Raw genomic sequence first — 20,179 nt, 5'->3', positions numbered from 1 at the left:
TCCCAGATGACAGACAAGGCAGGTTATTGAGCGTCCTTGCCTCTGATGTCCTGGGATCTAGCTTCTGTTTATGAATAAAAATTACAAACAGAACGTGTTGCACAAGAAAAGCCTGTGACCCTCAAATTAAGATCAGTCCTAGGATAAAAACACTAAGAAAGGGTGAGAAAACAGATGTCCACCCCTTAGCCCCCCATTGTGGAGCATGGGAGCAGCCTGGCTCCCCACAATCAGTGCTTATGGGGAAACAGATTCCTGCAGCTATGACTTCTGGAATGGGGTCCCTTCACTTCTGGACTCCCCTCCTCTACCTCCAAACACAGTATCTTGTTCATTAATAAAATGTCTCAGCCAGTGTCCCATCCTTGCTCTCCACAAGGCTGAACAAATAGACCCCTTTTACCTGGTTTGTCAAGAAGGCACTGGGCTGCTTACTCTCCAGATTAGAAGTCTGCTGCTCTTGCTAGACCCAGCCCCTCCTTCCTCTCTATGGGGTTCCCATCTCCTTTGTTCTTAGTTTTCTAAATCCATTCCTGCCTGATCCCTCCTAGGGAAACAAGCACTCCTTGGTGTGCACAGTGAGTTCACTGACCAACTTTTTTAATGCAGCAAATAAGCACATGTGTCTTTGGCTACGGGACAGCCTTCATGTAAGTGGAGAATAATCTAGGGGAAGGATATATTAGTCATGACTCTTAGTTGTAGTGTTAGAAGCACAATTCAAACTGCCTAAAGCAAAAAAAAAAAAAAAAAAAAAAATTGGCTCCAAGAACTTGAAGAACATGGGTGGCCATGGCTGCAGGCTTGATTGGATCTATGACTCAAACTCAGGTTCCTTCCCTATCGTTCCCCTCTCGCCCTTCATTTGTGACGGCCTCTTTCTGGAGCGGGCCGTGTGCCGGGGAATATGGCCACCGGCAGCTCTGGGGTCACAGTTAATAATTTGTGGTCGTAGAGATTTGTCTCCCAGTATCCCCTAGGCTAAACATACTGGAAGTTTGCTAGTCACCTAAATGAAGAACCTTATTTTTGGCACAGTCGGCCTTTCAGGGTTGAGTTAGGACAGTTTGGCATACCCTGCAGGGTTATGAGGAGCAATGCAGAGCTGCTTCTGAAACACAGGAACCAAGGTTCCACTGGCTGCCTTCTTTGGAAGTTGTTAAATGTCATGACCACAAACAGAATTTAACATCCAAGTAGTTTTTGTTCACCCAGACAGCCTAATCATTGTGCACAAAGACTATATAATTACAGCTGATATTTTTAACAGGTTTAATAATTTGCATCCCCAAAACTGAGATCTACTTTTTAAATACAGATTTGTTGAGTGGAACTTATAGTTTTATTACATAATATAATAAAACAGAGTTACTGGTATGATCCTGAAATTTATACTCCAATTTGGTTCTGGTTGTCTAGTCAGCATCAGGGCTGAGTATCTGCTACTGTGCTTCTACAGGGTGTTTACAACGTCGCATGAATAAAAGGGGTCCAGGGTCGGGGTATCTGGGAACCCTGGGTTAAATGGGCCTTATTACCGCAGAATTGACATAAGGACACACAATGGCAGTGTGTACTGGAAATCGCTCATTTGAGGGGAGAGGGGGCAGCAGACAATATAGAATCCTATCTGCCCACAGAACTGCCTTCTTCAGAGCATCTCACAGCACTTGGGTTTCACAGGACACACTTGAGGAAACTGACCTGATGGCTTGTTTTTAAATTCAAATAATAATGTCAGTTTTAAGGGTGGGAATCAGTTTACTGGCCTTGTGACACAATCAGGCATTTGAATGAAGGTGACTTTTCATTTCAGGTGAAAAATATCACAGGGTGAGCACTGGTGGGGACCACAAAGTTAACAAGATCCAGTGGTTGTTATCAGATTATATCAGAACCACCTGAGGAACTTCAAAACGTACACGTGGCTAGACACACCCTGGCAGGATGTTCTAAGGGGGCTGGGCATGAAAAAGACTCCCCAGTTGGTTCTGAAATGCAGCCTTTGACCTAGAAATCCAACGACCAGCTTTTGGACATCAGTTAAGCGTGTGCAATTCTTAAAACCGTACCTACTGGTTTCTTTCATTCAATAAATATTAACCAAATGCCTACTCTGTTCCATGCTCTATGCCTGCAATGGGTTGACTCCAGGCTAAAGTCAAACAAGGAAATTATTTTTCTTGTTTCAGCTTTAGACTGCATTCTTCTGTTGGCTGTACTATTCACCAAAGAGATACTTGTTAGATTGGGATTTCTAAGAAATATATATTTGGTCTTTGTCCCTAGTTTCTGGCACAGAGCTCCTAAAACCCTTGGAATTTCCTGATAAGAGCAACAAAGGTGTCTCTTGTTATGTTAATGAGTGACTTTTGGACTGCCTCTAAGGATGGGGGCTGGTTACTGGAAAGCCAACCACGTGATTAGAGGGTTAGACCTTTCAGTCCCATCCCCTGACCTCAGGGGAGAGGAGAGGGACTGGAGGTTGAATAAATTACCAATGGCCAATGATTTAATCAATCATGCTTACGTAATGAAACCTCCATTAAACCCAAAGGACAAGGTTCCAAGAGCTTCCAGGTTTGTGAACATGTAGAGATTCAGAGAAAACACAGAAACTCTGAGCCCCTTCCCCAAACCTTACCCTATACACCTCTGTCATCTGGCTGCTCCTGAGTTACTTCCTTTTATGATAAACCGATGATCTAGCAAGTAAAAGGTTTCTCTGAGTTCTGTGAGCCTCTCTAGCAAATTAAGCCCACAGAGGAGGTTGCTGTAACCTCTCATCTGTATTCAATTGGTCAGAGGCACAGGTAATAACAATTTGGCTTCTGAAGGAGGGAAGAGGCGGGGCAGTTTTGTAGGACTGAGCCCTTAACTTGTAGGGCTCTGACGCCATCTCCAGGCAGGTAGCGGCAGGATTGAGTTGAATGGTAGGACACCCCGTCGGTGAATTGATTGGTGGTGCAGGAACAAAGCCCATATTAAAGCTGGTGACCAGAACGTTAATACTCTAATAATACAAATGGAAAATGCATAAAAATCAGCAAGCAAGTTGGCTTACATAACCCATTTTTTTTTGTTTGTTTGTTTTGTTTTTGTGGTACGCGGGCCTCTCACTGCCGTGGCCTCTCCCGTCGCGGGGCACAGGCTCCGGACGCGCAGGCGCAGCGGCCATGGCTCACGGGCCCAGCCGCTCCGCGGCATGCGGGATCCTCCCGTACCGGGGCACGAACCCGTATCCCCTGCATCGGCAGGCGGACTCTCAACCACTGCACCACCAGGGAAGCCCTACATAACCCATTTTATTGTGTCTTACTAAGCATACTATTAATAGCCATTATCAAACAACTACTATGTATGTCAAGTACTTACATGTTATTTCAGTTAAAAACTCTCCACTAACCCTCACAGGTATGTATTATCCTTGTTTCACAGATGAAGAAAATTAAGCCTAGGAGAAGTTATGTAACTGGCAAGTTCTCTGATTCTCGTCAGATCCAAAGGAGGAAGAGGTGGCAGCAGGTCACCCCACTGATCTCCAGGACTGATCTGGGGGTCTGGGTGGCCTCCTGGACACCAGTTAGCCTTCAGATATAAATGGGTGCTCTCTGATAAGAGTTATGCAACCCCTTATGTTAAGCATATTAACATTTTATGATGCTTGGAGGTTTGTTTAAGCCATCGATGGTCCTAGTGAATTACAAACAACTAATCTGAATCTGTTTTAGGAAGATGCTTACATTACTATAGAGGCTATCCTGAGCGGAACATAAAATACCTTGGCCTGGATGGAGACAGTAAAACTCGGGTAGTTGTCTCCATGTCTGGAAAACCCCAAACTAAGCTCTGGAGCATCAGGAAACTTTGTTAAATGACACAGGAATGCCCTTTGGATATGTAGTCTAAGTTTTTAAATAGAAAGGACAGCCAAATTAAACTGCCCCTTCAGTATCATCCAAAGGACCTACCTGAGAACAGAGTCCGAATGCTGACCATCAACTATTACTGGAAAATGGCTTGAAATGACCATTTGAAGGGAACAATGGCACAGGTTAAGAAAACAAATTAATCGGTCAAGATGTACAGTAAACCAAAAGAAATCAACTTCTCAATGAGTACTGTATTATTTAAATGCCCCCACTACTAAAAACTGTCCACTGTAGAATTTTAAGATCAGATGCCACACATAGAGAACACAAGTGTATGTGACTATTATGCCTATGTATGTGTATATATATTGAACCTTTGGAATTACCAAGGATCAGCAAAAAGGAGCCAATGGAAAAGACTGGGGTAGAGTTTGAAGCGCTAGCGGCCAAGAGGGAGTTCCAAGAAAGGAGTATTCAACAGGGCCAAAAGCAGCAAAGAGGTCAAACAGAGGGAAGGACTAAGACGTGCCCAGTGGATTGGGCCACCAGAGTCACTGGTGACCTTGACAAAAACTATTTCAGTAGATTATTAAGGGCAAAAGCCAGTTTACAGTAGTTTAAGGAAAGAAAGGGAAGCATGGAAAACCTTTCAACATTCCATTCAGTCATTCATTTATCCCAATGTGTACTGAGTAGCTAGCGGTGCACACTGGCAGTGGGTTCTGAAGGGAAGAATGGCAATAAGTTAAGCCTTTTTCATTTTTCCCAAGCTCTACTGACCTACAAAGTGATTCACTGAGTGCTGTGATTCATTCACTTGTGTTTTATGTAAGTGATACAGTACAAACTGCTGAAAACAACAGAAGTTAAGTGATATATACTCAATACAGTACAAGCCTTAGGGAAAATATCTTGACAGTGGTACAACTGATCTGTGATTCACCCACTGGTCTAATTTCTTCTTCACTCAAGGTCACCCATTCCCTGCAGACTGAGGTCCTGAGCTCAAGTGGACATTTCTGCAAGCATCAAATGGGATCTTCTCAAAATGAAAGTGCTTCCACTTTGCATACAGTGTCTGAGCTCCAGTTGCAACATCTTCCACCACAAAACTTTCAGTCTTTATAACTGGAATCTCAAATACCTTATACTTCACATGGATTCCCCAGTCATAGCTGCAGTCCTCCCTGGCACAGAAGATCTTTGCCCTCTTCTCAAAACTCCCAAAGCTCTTTGGTCTGGGGTATAACTTACTCACAGAGTGCTCCCTGAAAGCAACTCCAACCATAGTGAAATGGCATTCCTACAGATGAAGGGATCGAATAGCATACAAAACAGAACGTTAGAACCAGAACATAATTGTGATTTTAAAAAAAGAAAACTCCACAATAATCAGAGATGAAGAGAAGGCAGGATCCCAATTCTTTCACAGATGGAGTAAGAAGGAAATGTGCATTTGCCTCAAGGCCAGAGTAGAATCCACGCAGCCTGACCCCCAGTGACACAGGTGGAGGTGAGGGTGGAGGTGGAAGTGCAAATGAGGGGTCAGGGGACACCTCATGAAGGGGAGGACTAAGAAGTTTCCAGGGGCTTCCCTGGTGGCCCAGTGGTTGAGAGTCCGCCTGCCGATGCAGGGGACGCAGGTTTGTGCCCGGGTCCGGGAAGATACCACATGCCGCGGAGCGGCTGGGCCCGTGAGCCATGGCCGCTGAGCCTGTACGTCCAGAGCCTGTGCTCCGCAACGGGAGAGGCTACAACAGTGAGAGGCCCGCGTAATGCAAAAAAAAAAAAAAAGAAGTTTCCAGGCAACCCAGCTCCCCAAAATAGATACTCCTTATTAATTCAGACAAAGGGGTATTTATTGAAGATCTGTGAAGCCTGAGTTCACCAGTGGCCCTGACAGGAAGAATCCAAAGGATACAGAGAACAACAACAAAGGGTCAATGTGCATCTGAAGAGGCTCAGGGACTAATGTGTCCACTGGCCCCACCCATAGTCAACGTTAGAATAAACCTGAACAAACGCCACAGTGCACAGAACAAATGCAGATCCTACATAGCAGTCCCTCGGGAAAACATAGTCTAAAAGGGCCATTTCAACAGAAGATCACCCACACTGAAGCTGAAAGGACCTTCCTTTTACTGCTAAAGAAAAAGACTCAGAAAGGTATGGGAACTTGCCAGTATTTCCCCTAATACGCTTCTTGCTCCAATGTTGGACTGATTAGAGACTCAGCTTTCTGGAGACTAAACAGAACCCTAAAGTAATAACTCATCACCTGACCCGGCCCAGGCCCTCCACCCTCCCCAATCGGCAGCAATAGTTACCTCCAATTTTTGTCTTTGGAGATTTTTCTAACCCTTTATCTAAGAGTTTTAAGAAAGAAAAATAGAAAGCTAACCTGCAGATGTCATGTTTTTAAAATAAGGAGATTTTGCTTCCACTGTAAAAGTGATCCATATCCCCAAATGAAAGTTTAGAAAACATAAAATAGTAGAAAGAGAAAAAATCATGGTGTCTCACTGCAAAATATTAATACATTTTAGTATACTTCCTCTAGCCTTTTTTTTTTTTTTTTTTTTCCGGTACGCGGGCCTCTCACTGTTGTGGCCTCTCCCATTGCGGAGCACAGGCTCCGGACGCGCAGGCTCAGCGGCCATGGCTCACGGGCCCAGCGCGGCACGTGGGATCTTCCCAGACCGGGGCACGAACCCCTGTTCCCTGCATCGCAGGGGGATTCTCAACCACTGCGCCACCAGGGAAGCCCCTCTAGCCTTTTTATAAGTATTTTTTTGGTGGTGGTGATGGTGGTATTGCTGCTATTATTTTGCACTGCTATGATCATAGCACATTTACTACTTTGTATCCTCGTTAATTTTCCCAGTTTACCATTAGTTTGTAAGAAGTTTTTCATTATACTATATAAGCTTCCTAATCATTTTGTTTAATAAACTTTATTTTGGAGTAATTTCAGATTTACACTGAACTACAGGTTTTACCACTTTTTCTAATAATATCCTTCATCTTTCTAGGATCTAATCCAGGATACCATGGTGCATTTAGCATAACCATTATTTGTAATAGCTACGTAATATTTAATTAAGTAGCTGTGCAGCAATTTTTAAGCTATTTCTTTATTGCTGAACATCAAGGGTTTCTTTTAAACTTTTTAGCCTTTTAAAAATACAAGGACCATGGCCATGATAACAACAGAATAACAGTATTCTTACTATAAATATCTCACTGATAGATAAAAAGCTTTAATGAGTGCTAAAAAATGACCCAGTGCTATTTGTTAAAAAGGCTGCCTAGGGACTTCCCTGGTGGCACAATGGTTAAGAATCCGCCTGCCAATGCAGGGGATACGGGTTCGAGCCCTAGTCTGGGAAGATCCCACATGCCACAGAGCATCTAAGCCCATGCGCCACAACTACTGAGCCTGCGCTCTAGAGCTCGCAAGCCACAACTACTGAGCCCGTGTGCCACAACTACTGAAGACCGCATGCCTAGAGTCCGCGCTCCACAATCAGAGAAGCCACTGCAATGAGAAGCCCATGCACCACAACGAAGACCCAATGCAGCCAAAAATAAATAAATTAATTTAAAAAAAAAAAGGCCGCCTACTTCCATCACTCTTATATCAGCTGTATAACATGCAAAGGTTTTGCACTTTCTGCAGAGCAGTTTTTTATTTTCCTTATCAAGCACAGGTTTTGCTATTCCTTGGTTATCCCTGATGAATTTTTCATGAATCTGTATCTGGCAAACCTAGATGCAAAAAACCAAAACAAACAAACAAAAGAACCTCTTCAAATATGTAATTTGAATATAACTAGGATATATATACACACACACATATATATGTACATAATCAGTCATTCCTATACAACTTTTCCATGAACATACAGTACCTGGCTTTGTTCATAAAAATCTCATAGGTAATTTTATTGATTCTCCTAACAGGAGAATTCTTTGTTAGTTAATGTTTAATTGTGGCCTCCAATTAGTCTTTTAATATCTTAATCAAAGATGCCCATAAAAGCACTAAAGATGTCCATAAAATAGTCATGTGACCCATGCTTTCTACTTTAGTAGTTGGTAAAATTTTAAAAATCCTTCACAGAGACTTCCCTGGTGGCACAGTGGATAAGAATCTGCCTGCAATGCAGGGGACATGGTTTTGATCCCTGGTCCAGGAAGATCCAACATGCAGCGGAGCAACTAAGCCCGTGCACCACAACTACTGAAGCCCGTGTGCCACAACTACTGAAGCCCGTGCACCTAGAGCCCATGCTCCACAACAGGAGAAGCCACCGCAATGAGAAGCCCGTGCACTGCAACAAAGAGTAGCCCCCTCTTGCCACAACTAGAGAAAGCCCATGCATAGCAGCAAAGACCCAACACAGACAAAAATTAAATTAAATTAAATATTTTAAAAAATAAAAAAATAAAAATCCTTCACAAACAGACATATGATATGCATTAACTGTTTCAGGAATAATTACACCCACTCGCAAGGCATAAACCCACTGAATGGAACAGTAGGCAGAAGAGTCCCTCACCGCCTAAAATCTTTTTTCTCTCTTCCCTTCCAACCACAGAGAGTACTGTTGAATTACAGTAAAATTAAATGTCTGTATAGGATGACCACATTCTATCTCAAACTTTAGGCCTTGGCTAAGTACAACTAAGAACACTGGACATTACATATAAAATAAACATAAGATTCTGTTGGGTGAAGAGAGGAAGGCAGACCAGCTAGGAACCTTGGGACCCTAGAAACAACATGGTAGTGAGTTTCCTGGGTTTTCTTTTTGCCTCGTATATCCCAGACATGGAGCTGAAGAAGCTGGCAACCAGAAATGACTATGGGGACAGACAAAGAAGTCTCAACAAAACCCTATCTCTCTAGCCAAAAGACCAGGACAGGGGCAGCCAGCAAGACAGAAAACTTTTAGACAACATCTGTTCTACCTAACACCAGAGGAAAGAACAGCAACAACAACAAAAAACCCTGAACCCTGAGGCTAAGTGTGGAACCTAGATTTCCACTCTGCAGGGCTGTTACAAAGCACCTCAACACTCCTACCTGGTGGTGTCAGAGAAAGCCAGGATTTTCAGTCCTGCCAAATGGTAGCCCCCCTCACCTGTGGTGTCCATGGAGACCACGTGGGGGGCCAGAACTCCCATCCCCACACAGCAGTAACAAGGAGCCCCCCCTTGCTGGTATCAACAGAGGCTGAGTAGGAAACCAAGACTTCTACCTTTACCTGACAGTGATGAAACATGTCCCCCCATCTCCCCTACCAGAGTGATATCAGAAAGAAGCCAGCTGACATAGAAGGTTGAATAAGATCCCAAGTCTCATCATATAGTATGAAAATCTCTGGGTTTTGATTAAAAATCACTCTTCATACCAAAAACCAGAAAAATCTCAAACTGAATGAAAAAAAATGACAACCAATTGATGCCAACATGGAGATGACAGAGATGTGAGAATTATCTGACAAAGATTTTAAAGTAGCAATAATAAAAATGCTTCAATGAGTCATCATAAACACTCTTGAAACATGAACAAATATAGAGGCTCAACAAAGAAATGGAAGACATAAAGAAGAACAAAACGTAAATTTTAGAACTAAAAGATACAATAACCAAAATAAAAAGCTTAGTGGATGGGCTCAACAGCAGAATGGAGAGGAAAAAGGAAAGAATCAGTGAACTGGAAGACAGAACAATAGAAATAACCCAATGTAAACAACAGAAAGAAAATAGGCCGAAATAAATGAATAAGTAAATAAACAGAGCCTCAGGGACCTTTAGGACTATTTAAAAATATCTAACATTTATGACACTGGGGTCCTGGAAGGAGAGGGGAAAGAGCAGAGCTTAAAAAGTACTGGAAGAAATAATGATGGAACATTTCCCAAATTTAACATAATGTAACATAAACCTACAGATACAAGATGCTGGATAAATCCAAATAGGATAAAGCCAAAGAAACCACACCAAGACACATTACAATTAAACTTCAGAAAACTAAAGACATAGGAAAGAATCTTGAAAGCAGCCAGAAAAAAACTGACACCTTACCTACAGGGGAAAAACAATCTGGATGACACCAGATTTCTCAGCAGACACTATGGGAGAGCAGAAGAAAGTGACACAGTATTTTTCAAATGCTGGAAGAAAAACCTGTCAACACAGATGCCTATATCCAGCAATATATCCTTCAAAAATAAAGCAGAAATCAAGACATTCTCAGATGAAGGGAAACTAAAATAATTTGTTCAACAGTAGACCTTCCCTAAAAGAAGAGCAAAAGGAAGTTCTCTAAACAGAAGGATATGATAAAAGAAGAAAACTTGAAACATCATAAAGGCAGAAAGAACATGGTGATTTCCACAGTATCAGCTGTAGAAGGATCCGTCTGTCCCAGTGGTTTGTGGCGCTGCCTCTCTTTTATCAAGTGTTCCAGGTGGAACCAGATAGCCTAGGTGCAAATCCTGTTCCTACCACTTAGCAGTGTGATTTGGGGCAAGTGCCTCAGTTTCCTCAATTATTATACAAAATGGGAATAATAATAGCATTTACTTTGAGGGCTGTTGGGAGGTAAGATGAGTTAATAATAGCTCAGGGCTGCCTGGCAGAGCTTTAATGCTCCTTGGTGTTAGCCTTGGTGTGTTAGGCTAGTCTTTTCCTAAGAACCATGAAAATGTTAATGATGGTGATTTGTACTTTAGTATTGGGTAGGGCAATACCCATTCATGAGTTATTTTTTCAGAAATGTCATAGCTATTTTCATTTATTTATTCTTCTGTATAAACTCAGGAACCATTTTATCAAGTTAAAATATCATTTAGGGCTTCCCTGGTGGCGCAGTGGTTAAGAATCCGCCTGCCAATGCAGGGGACATGGGTGCGAGCCCTGGTCCGGGAAGACCCCACATGCCGCGGAGCAACTAAACCCGTGCGCCACAACTACTGAGCCTGCGCTCTAGAGCCCACAAGCCACAACTACTGAGCCCGCATGACACAACTACTGAAGCCCGTGTGCCTAGAACCCATGCTCTGCAACAAGAGAAGCCACCGCAGTGAGAAGCCCGTGCACCGCAATGAAGAGTAGCCCCCGTTCGCCGCAACTAGAGAAAGCCCGCACGCAAGGAAGACCCAATGAAGCCAAAAATAAATAAATAAATAAATAAATAAATTTATTTTAAAAAATCATTTATACTTTGATTATGGGTTATGATAAACCTATAAGAGAATTTGCGGCAAATGCACATCTTTAAAATATTCAGTCGTTCCATTCAAGAGCATGGCATTTCTTTTCTTTTGTCTTAATCTACCTTCTATCTCTAAGTAAAATTTTTTTAGTTGTCCTTATTTACACTTCAAACATTTCTGGTTAGGCCAATAGATGTAGTAGTTAAACAGGTGGGCCCAGCCAGCTCCACCCCTAACTAGCTGTGTGGTCTACTGACACTGAAAACTTCCATGCCTCAGTTTCCCTCCTGGAGCATGACATAATAAGAGGCTCTACCACATGGAGTTCTATGAGGCCCGTTGATATAAATAAAGAGGCATTTGCAGGGCTTGGTGGAGAGCCCATGTTCTGCATGTATGAGTCACAGTTATTGTTGTCACTGTGAATGGAAACGTCCCACCCCCATATATCTTGTATTGGTTACTGATCATCCATAGAGAATCCACTGATCTCTAAAGCACTTCAAATTCAAATAAAATTTGATTTATATTTTAAAATTTAGGCCTGGAATACAGGTTAGGAAAACAATCAAAATATGATTTTCTCTCCCCCAACTCCCTACCCCATCCCACTTGAAATTATCTTCATTGTTTTTGTAAGAATAAAGGATGCTTAATGCTTCCTATTTTCAATTCAAGTTTTCACTGCTGTAAAACTGTTGCATTATGTATATTTAATCCCATTATTACCTTTGGGTAAATTTCTAGAAGTGAAATTCCTGGGTTACATGATATACATTTCCCTATGAGCAATTTTAATTTCTTTTTCTGAGACATGGTTCTGATCACTACTTAATGCAGGCTCAGGGTCGGGGGGGATCTGATAGGAAAGAGGGTAAAAATATAAACTTGCCCTTTGGGCATCCAATTTTAAAAATTCACTTATATCTAATGATATTCAATTATATACTAAAATTCAATTAAACATTAATAACCTCAAATATTTAAATGTCACTAAAGGCAATAAATATAAATCCTAATAAATTAAAACTAACTATTACTGCTATACTGAAAACTAAGTAAAACTCAGTAACTGGATAAAGAGGTTCAACCAAAGTCACAAATTAAGTCTAGAGCACACTGCTTCCCCATCGCCCACCTGTGGGTGAGAAGCAGCCTAACTCCCTGCACTGAGGTGGAAAGAGCGAAACTATGAAACCCCGATTGCGCACAGTCACGGGTACACATCATGTTGGAAGTTCTTCCGTCAAGTTGAACTTTCAACCCATATCTTATTCTCTACTCATAAGAAAGGAAAGTAGGCTTCCTCATTTTGATTTCAAATGACCTTCCACAACTAGAACTGTGAAAAATATCCTTTATACCTTATTCCTCCAGAATGAAATACTACCAGATCCTGAAGCTTCCATCATAGAAATAAGTTCTTGGATGCTTCTGGGCTCTCTACATGTTCAGATGGCTGGAGAGTAACCAGAGATTCCCCAAGGGCCACAGTGCTCTGGTGAAGGTCAGCCACGCGTAGACAATGGACAATGCAGCTGTGGGTGCAGAGAAGAAAGTGTACAGTCTCTCTCCCCCCTACCCAGGGATTACCCTAAAGACCTCTGAACTGGTTCCCCCTCTTCTTCAGAGTTTCTTTGATATGAAGGGCCCAGGTGCTCAGATCCAATTCCCAACCCTTAACAAAACACCACAGAAAGGGGGCTTACCCCAAGAACCATAAATTCCTTTTAGTTTTAAGAGCATAAGGTTTTCCCTACCTTATTATACTTCTCCTAAGCCTTTGAAGGCAAGGTCTTCCTCTTTCAACAGAGCAGTGGAGGCTGGTCACCAGGATAGGACAGGGACGACACAAAGACTCTGAATTCCCAGCTGCCATGGCATTGCCAGCTGCCAATGACTCGTGGCCGCACTTGTGCTGGGCCCTTGCTGATTCTTTACCACCTCTGCCCGTTTTTGATCTGTGGGTATTAGAGGAATCCCAAATGCTATTAAATAGCCTAATTCAACAGATATTTAAACCATTTTCTCCTCACCCCACTCTATGGCCTGGTGTACTGCCTACAAAAGAATGTCTATGTGTTTGTTCCAGCCTCCGTCTTCCTCAAGACTTTTACTCTATTGCTTCTGCCACATGTGAGTGTAAGCACCTCGTTACTCAGTGGGGGAGATAAAGAATTATGCCAAAGCTAACATGGTTTTAAAGCCTTTATTAGCAGTGTCCCTGTATTCTACAAAATGGAGAAGTGGCTCAGTGAAAAAAACCTATCGTAAGTAAAATTAAGGAGGGAAATTAAGAGGAACTGAAGAATTGCCCTTCAATTCTGTTCAATGAAAGTGTGGAAGAGGTATTTTTAAATATCTTGTTCTCCAAACTTTAGGAAGAAAAGTTCTTTAAAATGAGTCAACGCTGACATAACACTAATTTTTTTCTAAAATAAGTATTAGTTCGCTTTAGATCATTCATTGCTTCTCAATACTTTTTTGAGCATACAAATTATGACTTTTCAAAATTATGAACCCTATGGAATCGGTCTACTAAATTGTAAGACTCATCTTCATGAAGTTTTAAAGTAGGCCTCATGCCTCTGTCCAGTAACAACTCCCATTTTTGAGCACTTATTTTATACCACGCACTGTACGAAGCAATGCATACGTCTCACTTTATCCCCCAAACTACGCTGTGAGTTAAATACTGTTATTTTCCCAACTTTACAAACAAGGAGAATGATGATTTCAAAGAGGAACTACCTGAAGTCACACATTTTGTAAGTGGCAGAACTGGGACTGGAACCACTGATTCTAATGTTAAAGCTCCTGCCCCAGACCTGCAGCGTTCGATGCTTCCAGAGAGTCTGAGATAAAATCTCTGCAAGTGGTCTGCAGAAAGTATGGGTGTGTGTATGTGTGTGTTTCCCCAATCTGCCCCCCCCATTTTTCTGTGTTATAAAGGAAATTACAACCAAACTAAGGTCACTACCGAGATGCTGGGCTGAATCAGTGCGCCACTCCGAAGTTCACACTATTATCCATACCTACATACTTCCAACACTGGGCACACCTCCCAGGCACAGTGCACTGGAAGCTTTTCCCTGAGGACTCTGGATGTTAGAGAGAGAGAGATTTGAGGAAAAGACTAAGAAGAGCTGTGTCTTGCAGTGTTAGGGTGTAGTGCTCATAATGAACTGTCAACTTAAGGGCAAGTCTAGCTCAGTTTGCCTTTTAGATCTAAAAACATAGTTTCAGGCATTAGCACTAATACAATATATTTTAACTCACTGAGACTCAAAGCAGAATAAATCTGATGCTCACTACAGGGTGAAATTTTAAGCATAAACTTATGGTTCTAAAATAACACTCTGGGGACTTCCCTGGTGGCGCAGTGGTTAAGAATCCACCTGCTAATGCAAGGGACACGGGTTCAAGCCCTGGCCTGGGAAGATCCCACATGCCGCAGAGCAACTAAGCCCATGTGCCACAACTACTGAGCCTGAGAGACCGCAAGCCACAACTACCGAGCCCACGTGCCACAACTACTGAAGCCTGCGTGCCTAGAGCCCATGCTCTGTAACAAGAGAAGCCACCACGATGAGAAGCCCGTGCACTGCAACGAAGAGTAGCCCCCGCTCGCCACAACTAGAGAAAGTCTGCATGCAGCAACGAAGACTCAACACAGCCAAAAAATAAATAAATAAATGTATTAAAAAAAGAAAGATGGTTAGGGACTTCCCTGGTGGTCCAGTGGTTAAGACTCCATGCTCCCAATGCAGGCGGCCAGGGTTCGATCCCTGGTCAGGGAACTAGATCCCGCATGCCATAATTAAGACCTGGCATAGGGGCTTCCCTGGTGGCGCAGTGGTTGAGAGTCCACCTGCCAATGCAGGGGACATGGGTTCGTGCCCCAGTCCAGGAAGATCCCACATGCCGTGGAGCAGCTGGGCCCGTGAGCCATGGCCGCTGAGCCTGCGCGTCCGGAGCCTGTGCTCCGCAACTGGAGAGGCCACAACAGTGAGAGGCCCGCGTACCACAAAAAAAAAAAAAAAAGACCTGGCACAGCTAAATAAATAAATAACTTTTTTTTTTTAAAAAGAAAGATGGATAAAAGGGTCACAGGCATTCAAATTAGAGATTATTGCCAGCTGGGAGAATTAGGGACAGGTGATGTGGAGGCAGGAGAAGAGGAAAAACAAAGATCAGCAGTAGCAGTACACACACAATTCCTTCAAAAAGGAAGAAATGATAAAGTCAGGTAGGCTGAAGTGGCTAATGCATATAATGGAAGAATGGGGAATGAGGTTGGAAAGATAAGTGGGTGCTGGATTTTGAAAATGCTTTAACATCAAGAAAATTGGGGAAACACTGGAGTTTCTAAACAGGCAAGGGACATGCTCATGCATGCTGTTGTTATGGAAATTAGAAAAAGTAAGAGAGACCAGTTAGGAGACTGTCTAGTTCAAGTGGGACACAACTCCTTGGAGTGTCTCTTCTGGAATACAGGGAGCCCACCAGCACCTAAGCACAACCAGGAAAGGTCCACATGTGACTGCCAAAGCGTCAATCAAAGTTGGAATTATCCTTCCATAAATATGTCAGCCAATGTCAGTCAAGTAATCAGTATTCATTGTGAACAAGAACCAAAATAGAGTATATGTTAGTGGACAAAACTGTAGCCACCCAGTCCTGACCAAGTAAGCCACCTTTAGGGCCAATGATACCAGGGTCCACTGTGCCATATGTCACAGTAAAGGAGAAAGGCTGGAATGACAGACACATTTACAAATCAGATAAAATGGCAGCCTTTTAGTAATGGCATGAAAGCTTTTCTCACCTCTGGTTTGGATCACTTTGATGACATTGCCCACATACTCATATAGGAGGACCAGATTGCACTGAGCAATGTCAATGCCTTCATCAGCAACTGAGGTGACAATCAGAATCTTGTTATCTCCGTCGGTTCTGAATGCATCCAATACACACTTCTATACTGGGAGGGTCATTCCTGTGTCAGAGTCAGAAGGCAGGTATAACTCACCAAGAGGGAACGTTACCCTTGAAAAAATAGCTATTAATTACGGAATGCTTATGACATGCCAGGTACTGTGATAAGTGCTTTACATTCATGATCTTACTACAACCGTTAGCGATAGGGCCCATCCTTGTCCTTGTTTTTGAGAGGATATTTAAGGTGGGGTCCAACAATTTGGACTCTGCCACAAGTCTGCCTGACCTAAAATCCCAGCTGTGGCACCTACTAGCTATGTGGCTTTGGTCATGGTATATCAAAACAAATATTGATTTTTTTGCAAAAATATCAACAGCTAATTTTAACACGTTTGCACACACACAGCAGTTTTCAGCTAACAAGACCGTTTCACATCTACGTACTCACTGGAATTTCACAAGGCCCTTTTAGGTTGATGTGGCAAACGTTATGATTCCCCTTTGTTACAGGTGAAGATCTTGACATTTTGGAGGTATGGTAAACTGACAGCTAGCTAGCAGCAGAATCGGGCTTTGAATTTAAGTCTAGGATCCAGCAGTATGCAGTTCCCAGCCACTGATACACTGAGAAGGAAAGAATTTCAGTGGTCTCCACCTCAGAGTTAAAAGAATTTATATATATATATTTTTATTTTTGGCTGCATTGGGTCTTCGTTGCTGCGTGCGGGCTTTCTCTAGTTGTGGCGAGTGGGGGCTACTCTTCGTTGTGGTGTACATCTTCTCATTGCAGTGGCTTCTCTTATTGCAAAGCATGGGCTTCAGGCAGTCGTGGCGCACAGGCTTAGTTGCTCCGCGGCACGTGGGATCTTCCTGGACCAGGGATCGAACCCGTGTTCCCTGCACTGGCAGGTGTATTCTTAATCACTGCTCTACCAGGTAAGTCCTGAATTTACAAAAGTTCCATTTTTTCCCTAGTACATTGGCAGCCAAAATCCTGAGATATATTTCGTTGAGGCCAAAACAATTTCTTTCCACCATCATTTCTACTGAACAATGAACATGCCCAAGACAGACACCATACTTCACTAATTTCTGAACTTATCCATTTGTTCATCAAATATTCATTCAGCAGTTATGTTCTGTCAGATAAGGCTGGAATGGTGAAAAGGTTCATTTTTATCTACAAGGAGCTCCTAGTTTGTGGAAGAAGGATATAAATAGGAAACTACAATTCAGTGTGATGAGCAATGAAATGGGGGCGGAACTGGGTGCTGTGGGGTCTGGAGGAGGGATACCCCTCCCTGGTGGTTGAGTCGTAGGAGGAGGGGAACGCTGCTTGGCAGATACACAGTGACTGGAACAGAGTAAGTTCTAAACAAATGCGGGTGGATGGATGGACAGACGGATAGATGAATGGAGGGATGGACGAACAAACAAGTATGAAAATAGTTTCTGGGTGCTTATGTGTGGGGGAATAACAAAGTTTGATAATCAAATTAGACTCATGCTGGAGTCATATGGCAGAGAACTCTGAATTCCAACCACAGTAATGTGGTGTTGGACTTCATTTGGTAAGCCAACTTTTCAAAATCTGACTTTACTTTTTAGATTCATGAAGTTTACATTTTGCATAAGGGGATGGGCTTCCCTGGTGGCGCAGTGGTTGAGAGTCCGCCTGCCAATGCAGGGGACACGGGTTCGTACCCCAGTCTGGGAGGATCCCACGTGCAGCGGAGCGGCTGGGCCCGTGAGCCATGGCCGCTGAGCCTGCGCGTCCGGAGCCTCCGCAACGGATTTTGCATAAGGGGGAAAGTGCAAGGGTGACGACCGAGGACTGGCAGCAAGGGGACTGCTTATTATAAATAACACTAAATAAGAGATACAGTAAGGACCTGTCATTGCTGGTCACTGAGGCATGGGGAGCATGGCTGTGAGAATGTCAGGATGAGGACCGGCCACCTAGAATCCTCCTGGGTGACAACAGAGGAAGCCTTTCATCCTTTAACACCCCTACCTAGGTTTCAGGATTATCTCTAGGACTTTTTAAAAAATTACAAAATATATAATATTTTATAAAGTATCTATAGTTTAAAGAATAACAATAAAATAGAAAGAGAACATTTCTGTTTCCAGTTAATCTTAATCTATTGGCCGAGAATTTGAGCAAGAGAGTAACATACTCAAACAATATTAAAAAAAAAACTTTGGTTTTGTCTCTAGGACCTATGGAAGGAGGCAAAGTCTACAAATTCCTGGCATTTGAGCACTGTGATGGCTTTTTGATGTGTCCACTTAGTTAGGCTGAACTGCAGTCCCCAGATATTCACCTAGGTGCTTCTGTGAAGGGAATTTGCAGATGTAATTGAAGTTCTTAAATCAGTTGACATTGTTACACAAAAGGGACTTCATCCTAGGTGGGCCTGACCTAATCAAGTCAGCCCTTTAAAAGAGAGCTTAGGTGACCCCTGAGCTCAGAGACTCCAAACAGCTCATGCCTGTGGGGTTCCACCTGGTCCTGCACCTGCCCTATGGACTTCAGGCTTGCTTTGCCAGTCCAAGTGTCTATGTCAATTCCTTGTAATAAATCCCTGTGTGTGTGTCTGTGTACAACATATATATGTACGTATATATGTATGTATGTATAATCTTCTACTGGTTTTGCTTCTCTGGTTGAACCCTGACTGATACAAGCAATAAGAAAGAATTCAAATATATTATATATGTTCTTATATATATATATAGCATACTAAATCTAATCCACTATATATAAATACCTATTTTCTGATTTGTTCTGCCATGTCCAGTCAATATGCCAGGTTTTAGAAAGCTGAGCTTAGGATTTTCTTCAATCCATTTCTTTAAAGCCTGAAAATGCAAAGCAATTATCAGTTGGATACTATTTGTATACTATCTGTATTAATTCAATATTGAATATACACAAGAAGAAGAAAAAAACTTAAAGTAAACTGTAATGAAAAAGAATATAAAAAAGAATGCATGTATATGTATAACTCAATCACTGTTGTACAGCAGAAATAAATACAACATTGTAAATTAACCATACTTCAATTTTTAAAAAGTACACAAACAAGTATACTTAATTAGTTTTCAGACTAATAAACCTGAGGGAAAAAAGCTTCTTGTAATTGAAGTCTATGCAATAATTAACTATAATGGTATAGATCTTTGTAATCTGATATGGTTTAATTTCTTAGATATTTTTTAAGTGAAAAAGGCAAGGTTCAGAATAGTGGGTATGTAGAACAATAAGTGAATTTAGCAAGATCTCAGGACACAAGATCCATAAACAGACATCAGTTGTATTTCTATATACCAGCAACAAACAATTAAAAGTACCATTTATAATAGCATTAATACTTAGGTATAAGTCTAACAAAATATGTGCAGAATCTGTATGCTGAAAACGACAAAACACTGATAAAAGAAACCAAAGAGTATGCGGCAGGTGGCCTCTAAGGCTGCCCTGAGTGATTTCCACCTGCTGGTATTCAGATCCTGTTTAACCTCCTCCCCTCAAGTGTGAAATGAACTTACTGCCTTGCTTCTTTTTTTAAATTTTTATTTTATATTGGAGTATCATTGATTAACAATGTTGTGTCACTTTCAGGTATACAGCAAAGTGACTCAGTTATACATATACACGTATCTATTCTTTTTCAAATTCTTTTCCCATTTAGGTTATTACAGAATATTGAGCAGAGTTCCCTGTGCTATACAGGGTCCTTGTTGGTTATCATTTTAAATATAGCAGTGTGTCTTATCAACTTGCTTCTAATGAATAAAATATGGCAGACCTGAGGGGAATCACTTCCAAGTTGAAGCTATAAAATGACTGTGACCTCCATATTAGGTCCTCTCCCTCAACCTCTCTTGGATCACTCACTCTAGAGGAAGCCAGAAGCCATGTTGCAAGGTCAGCCTGTGGAGAGGCGCCCGTGAGTGAGCTAAGCACATCTTCTGCCAAAAGCCACACAGTAGGGCTGGAAGCTGGTCCTCTGAGTCAAGCCTTCAGATAACTGCAGCCATGGCCAGCACCCTGACTGCAGCCTCATGAGATACCCTGAGACAGAAATACCCAGTTGTTTCCAGATTCCTGACCCATACATATTAAAAGATGAC

General features: G+C 42.2%; 1 protein-coding gene across 1 annotated transcript in view; it reads right to left on the bottom strand.

Annotated features, from left to right (window-relative positions):
- Nucleotides 1-4,835: 4,835 nt before the first annotated feature.
- The window catches only part of RIGI (RNA sensor RIG-I), a 66,467-nt gene continuing 51,123 nt past the window's right edge, over nucleotides 4,836-20,179 (bottom strand). Inside the window, 7 exon segments of the mRNA XM_067041066.1 lie at nucleotides 4,836-4,895; nucleotides 4,897-5,175; nucleotides 7,497-7,640; nucleotides 12,463-12,541; nucleotides 12,692-12,776; nucleotides 15,927-16,097; nucleotides 18,814-18,904. Coding sequence (XP_066897167.1) covers nucleotides 4,836-4,895; nucleotides 4,897-5,175; nucleotides 7,497-7,640; nucleotides 12,463-12,541; nucleotides 12,692-12,776; nucleotides 15,927-16,097; nucleotides 18,814-18,904 — 909 coding nt within the window.

This window comes from Kogia breviceps, chromosome 8, assembly GCF_026419965.1.
Source record: "Kogia breviceps isolate mKogBre1 chromosome 8, mKogBre1 haplotype 1, whole genome shotgun sequence".
NCBI lineage: Eukaryota > Metazoa > Chordata > Mammalia > Artiodactyla > Physeteridae > Kogia > Kogia breviceps.
This window is presented reverse-complemented; position numbering and strand designations above follow the sequence as displayed.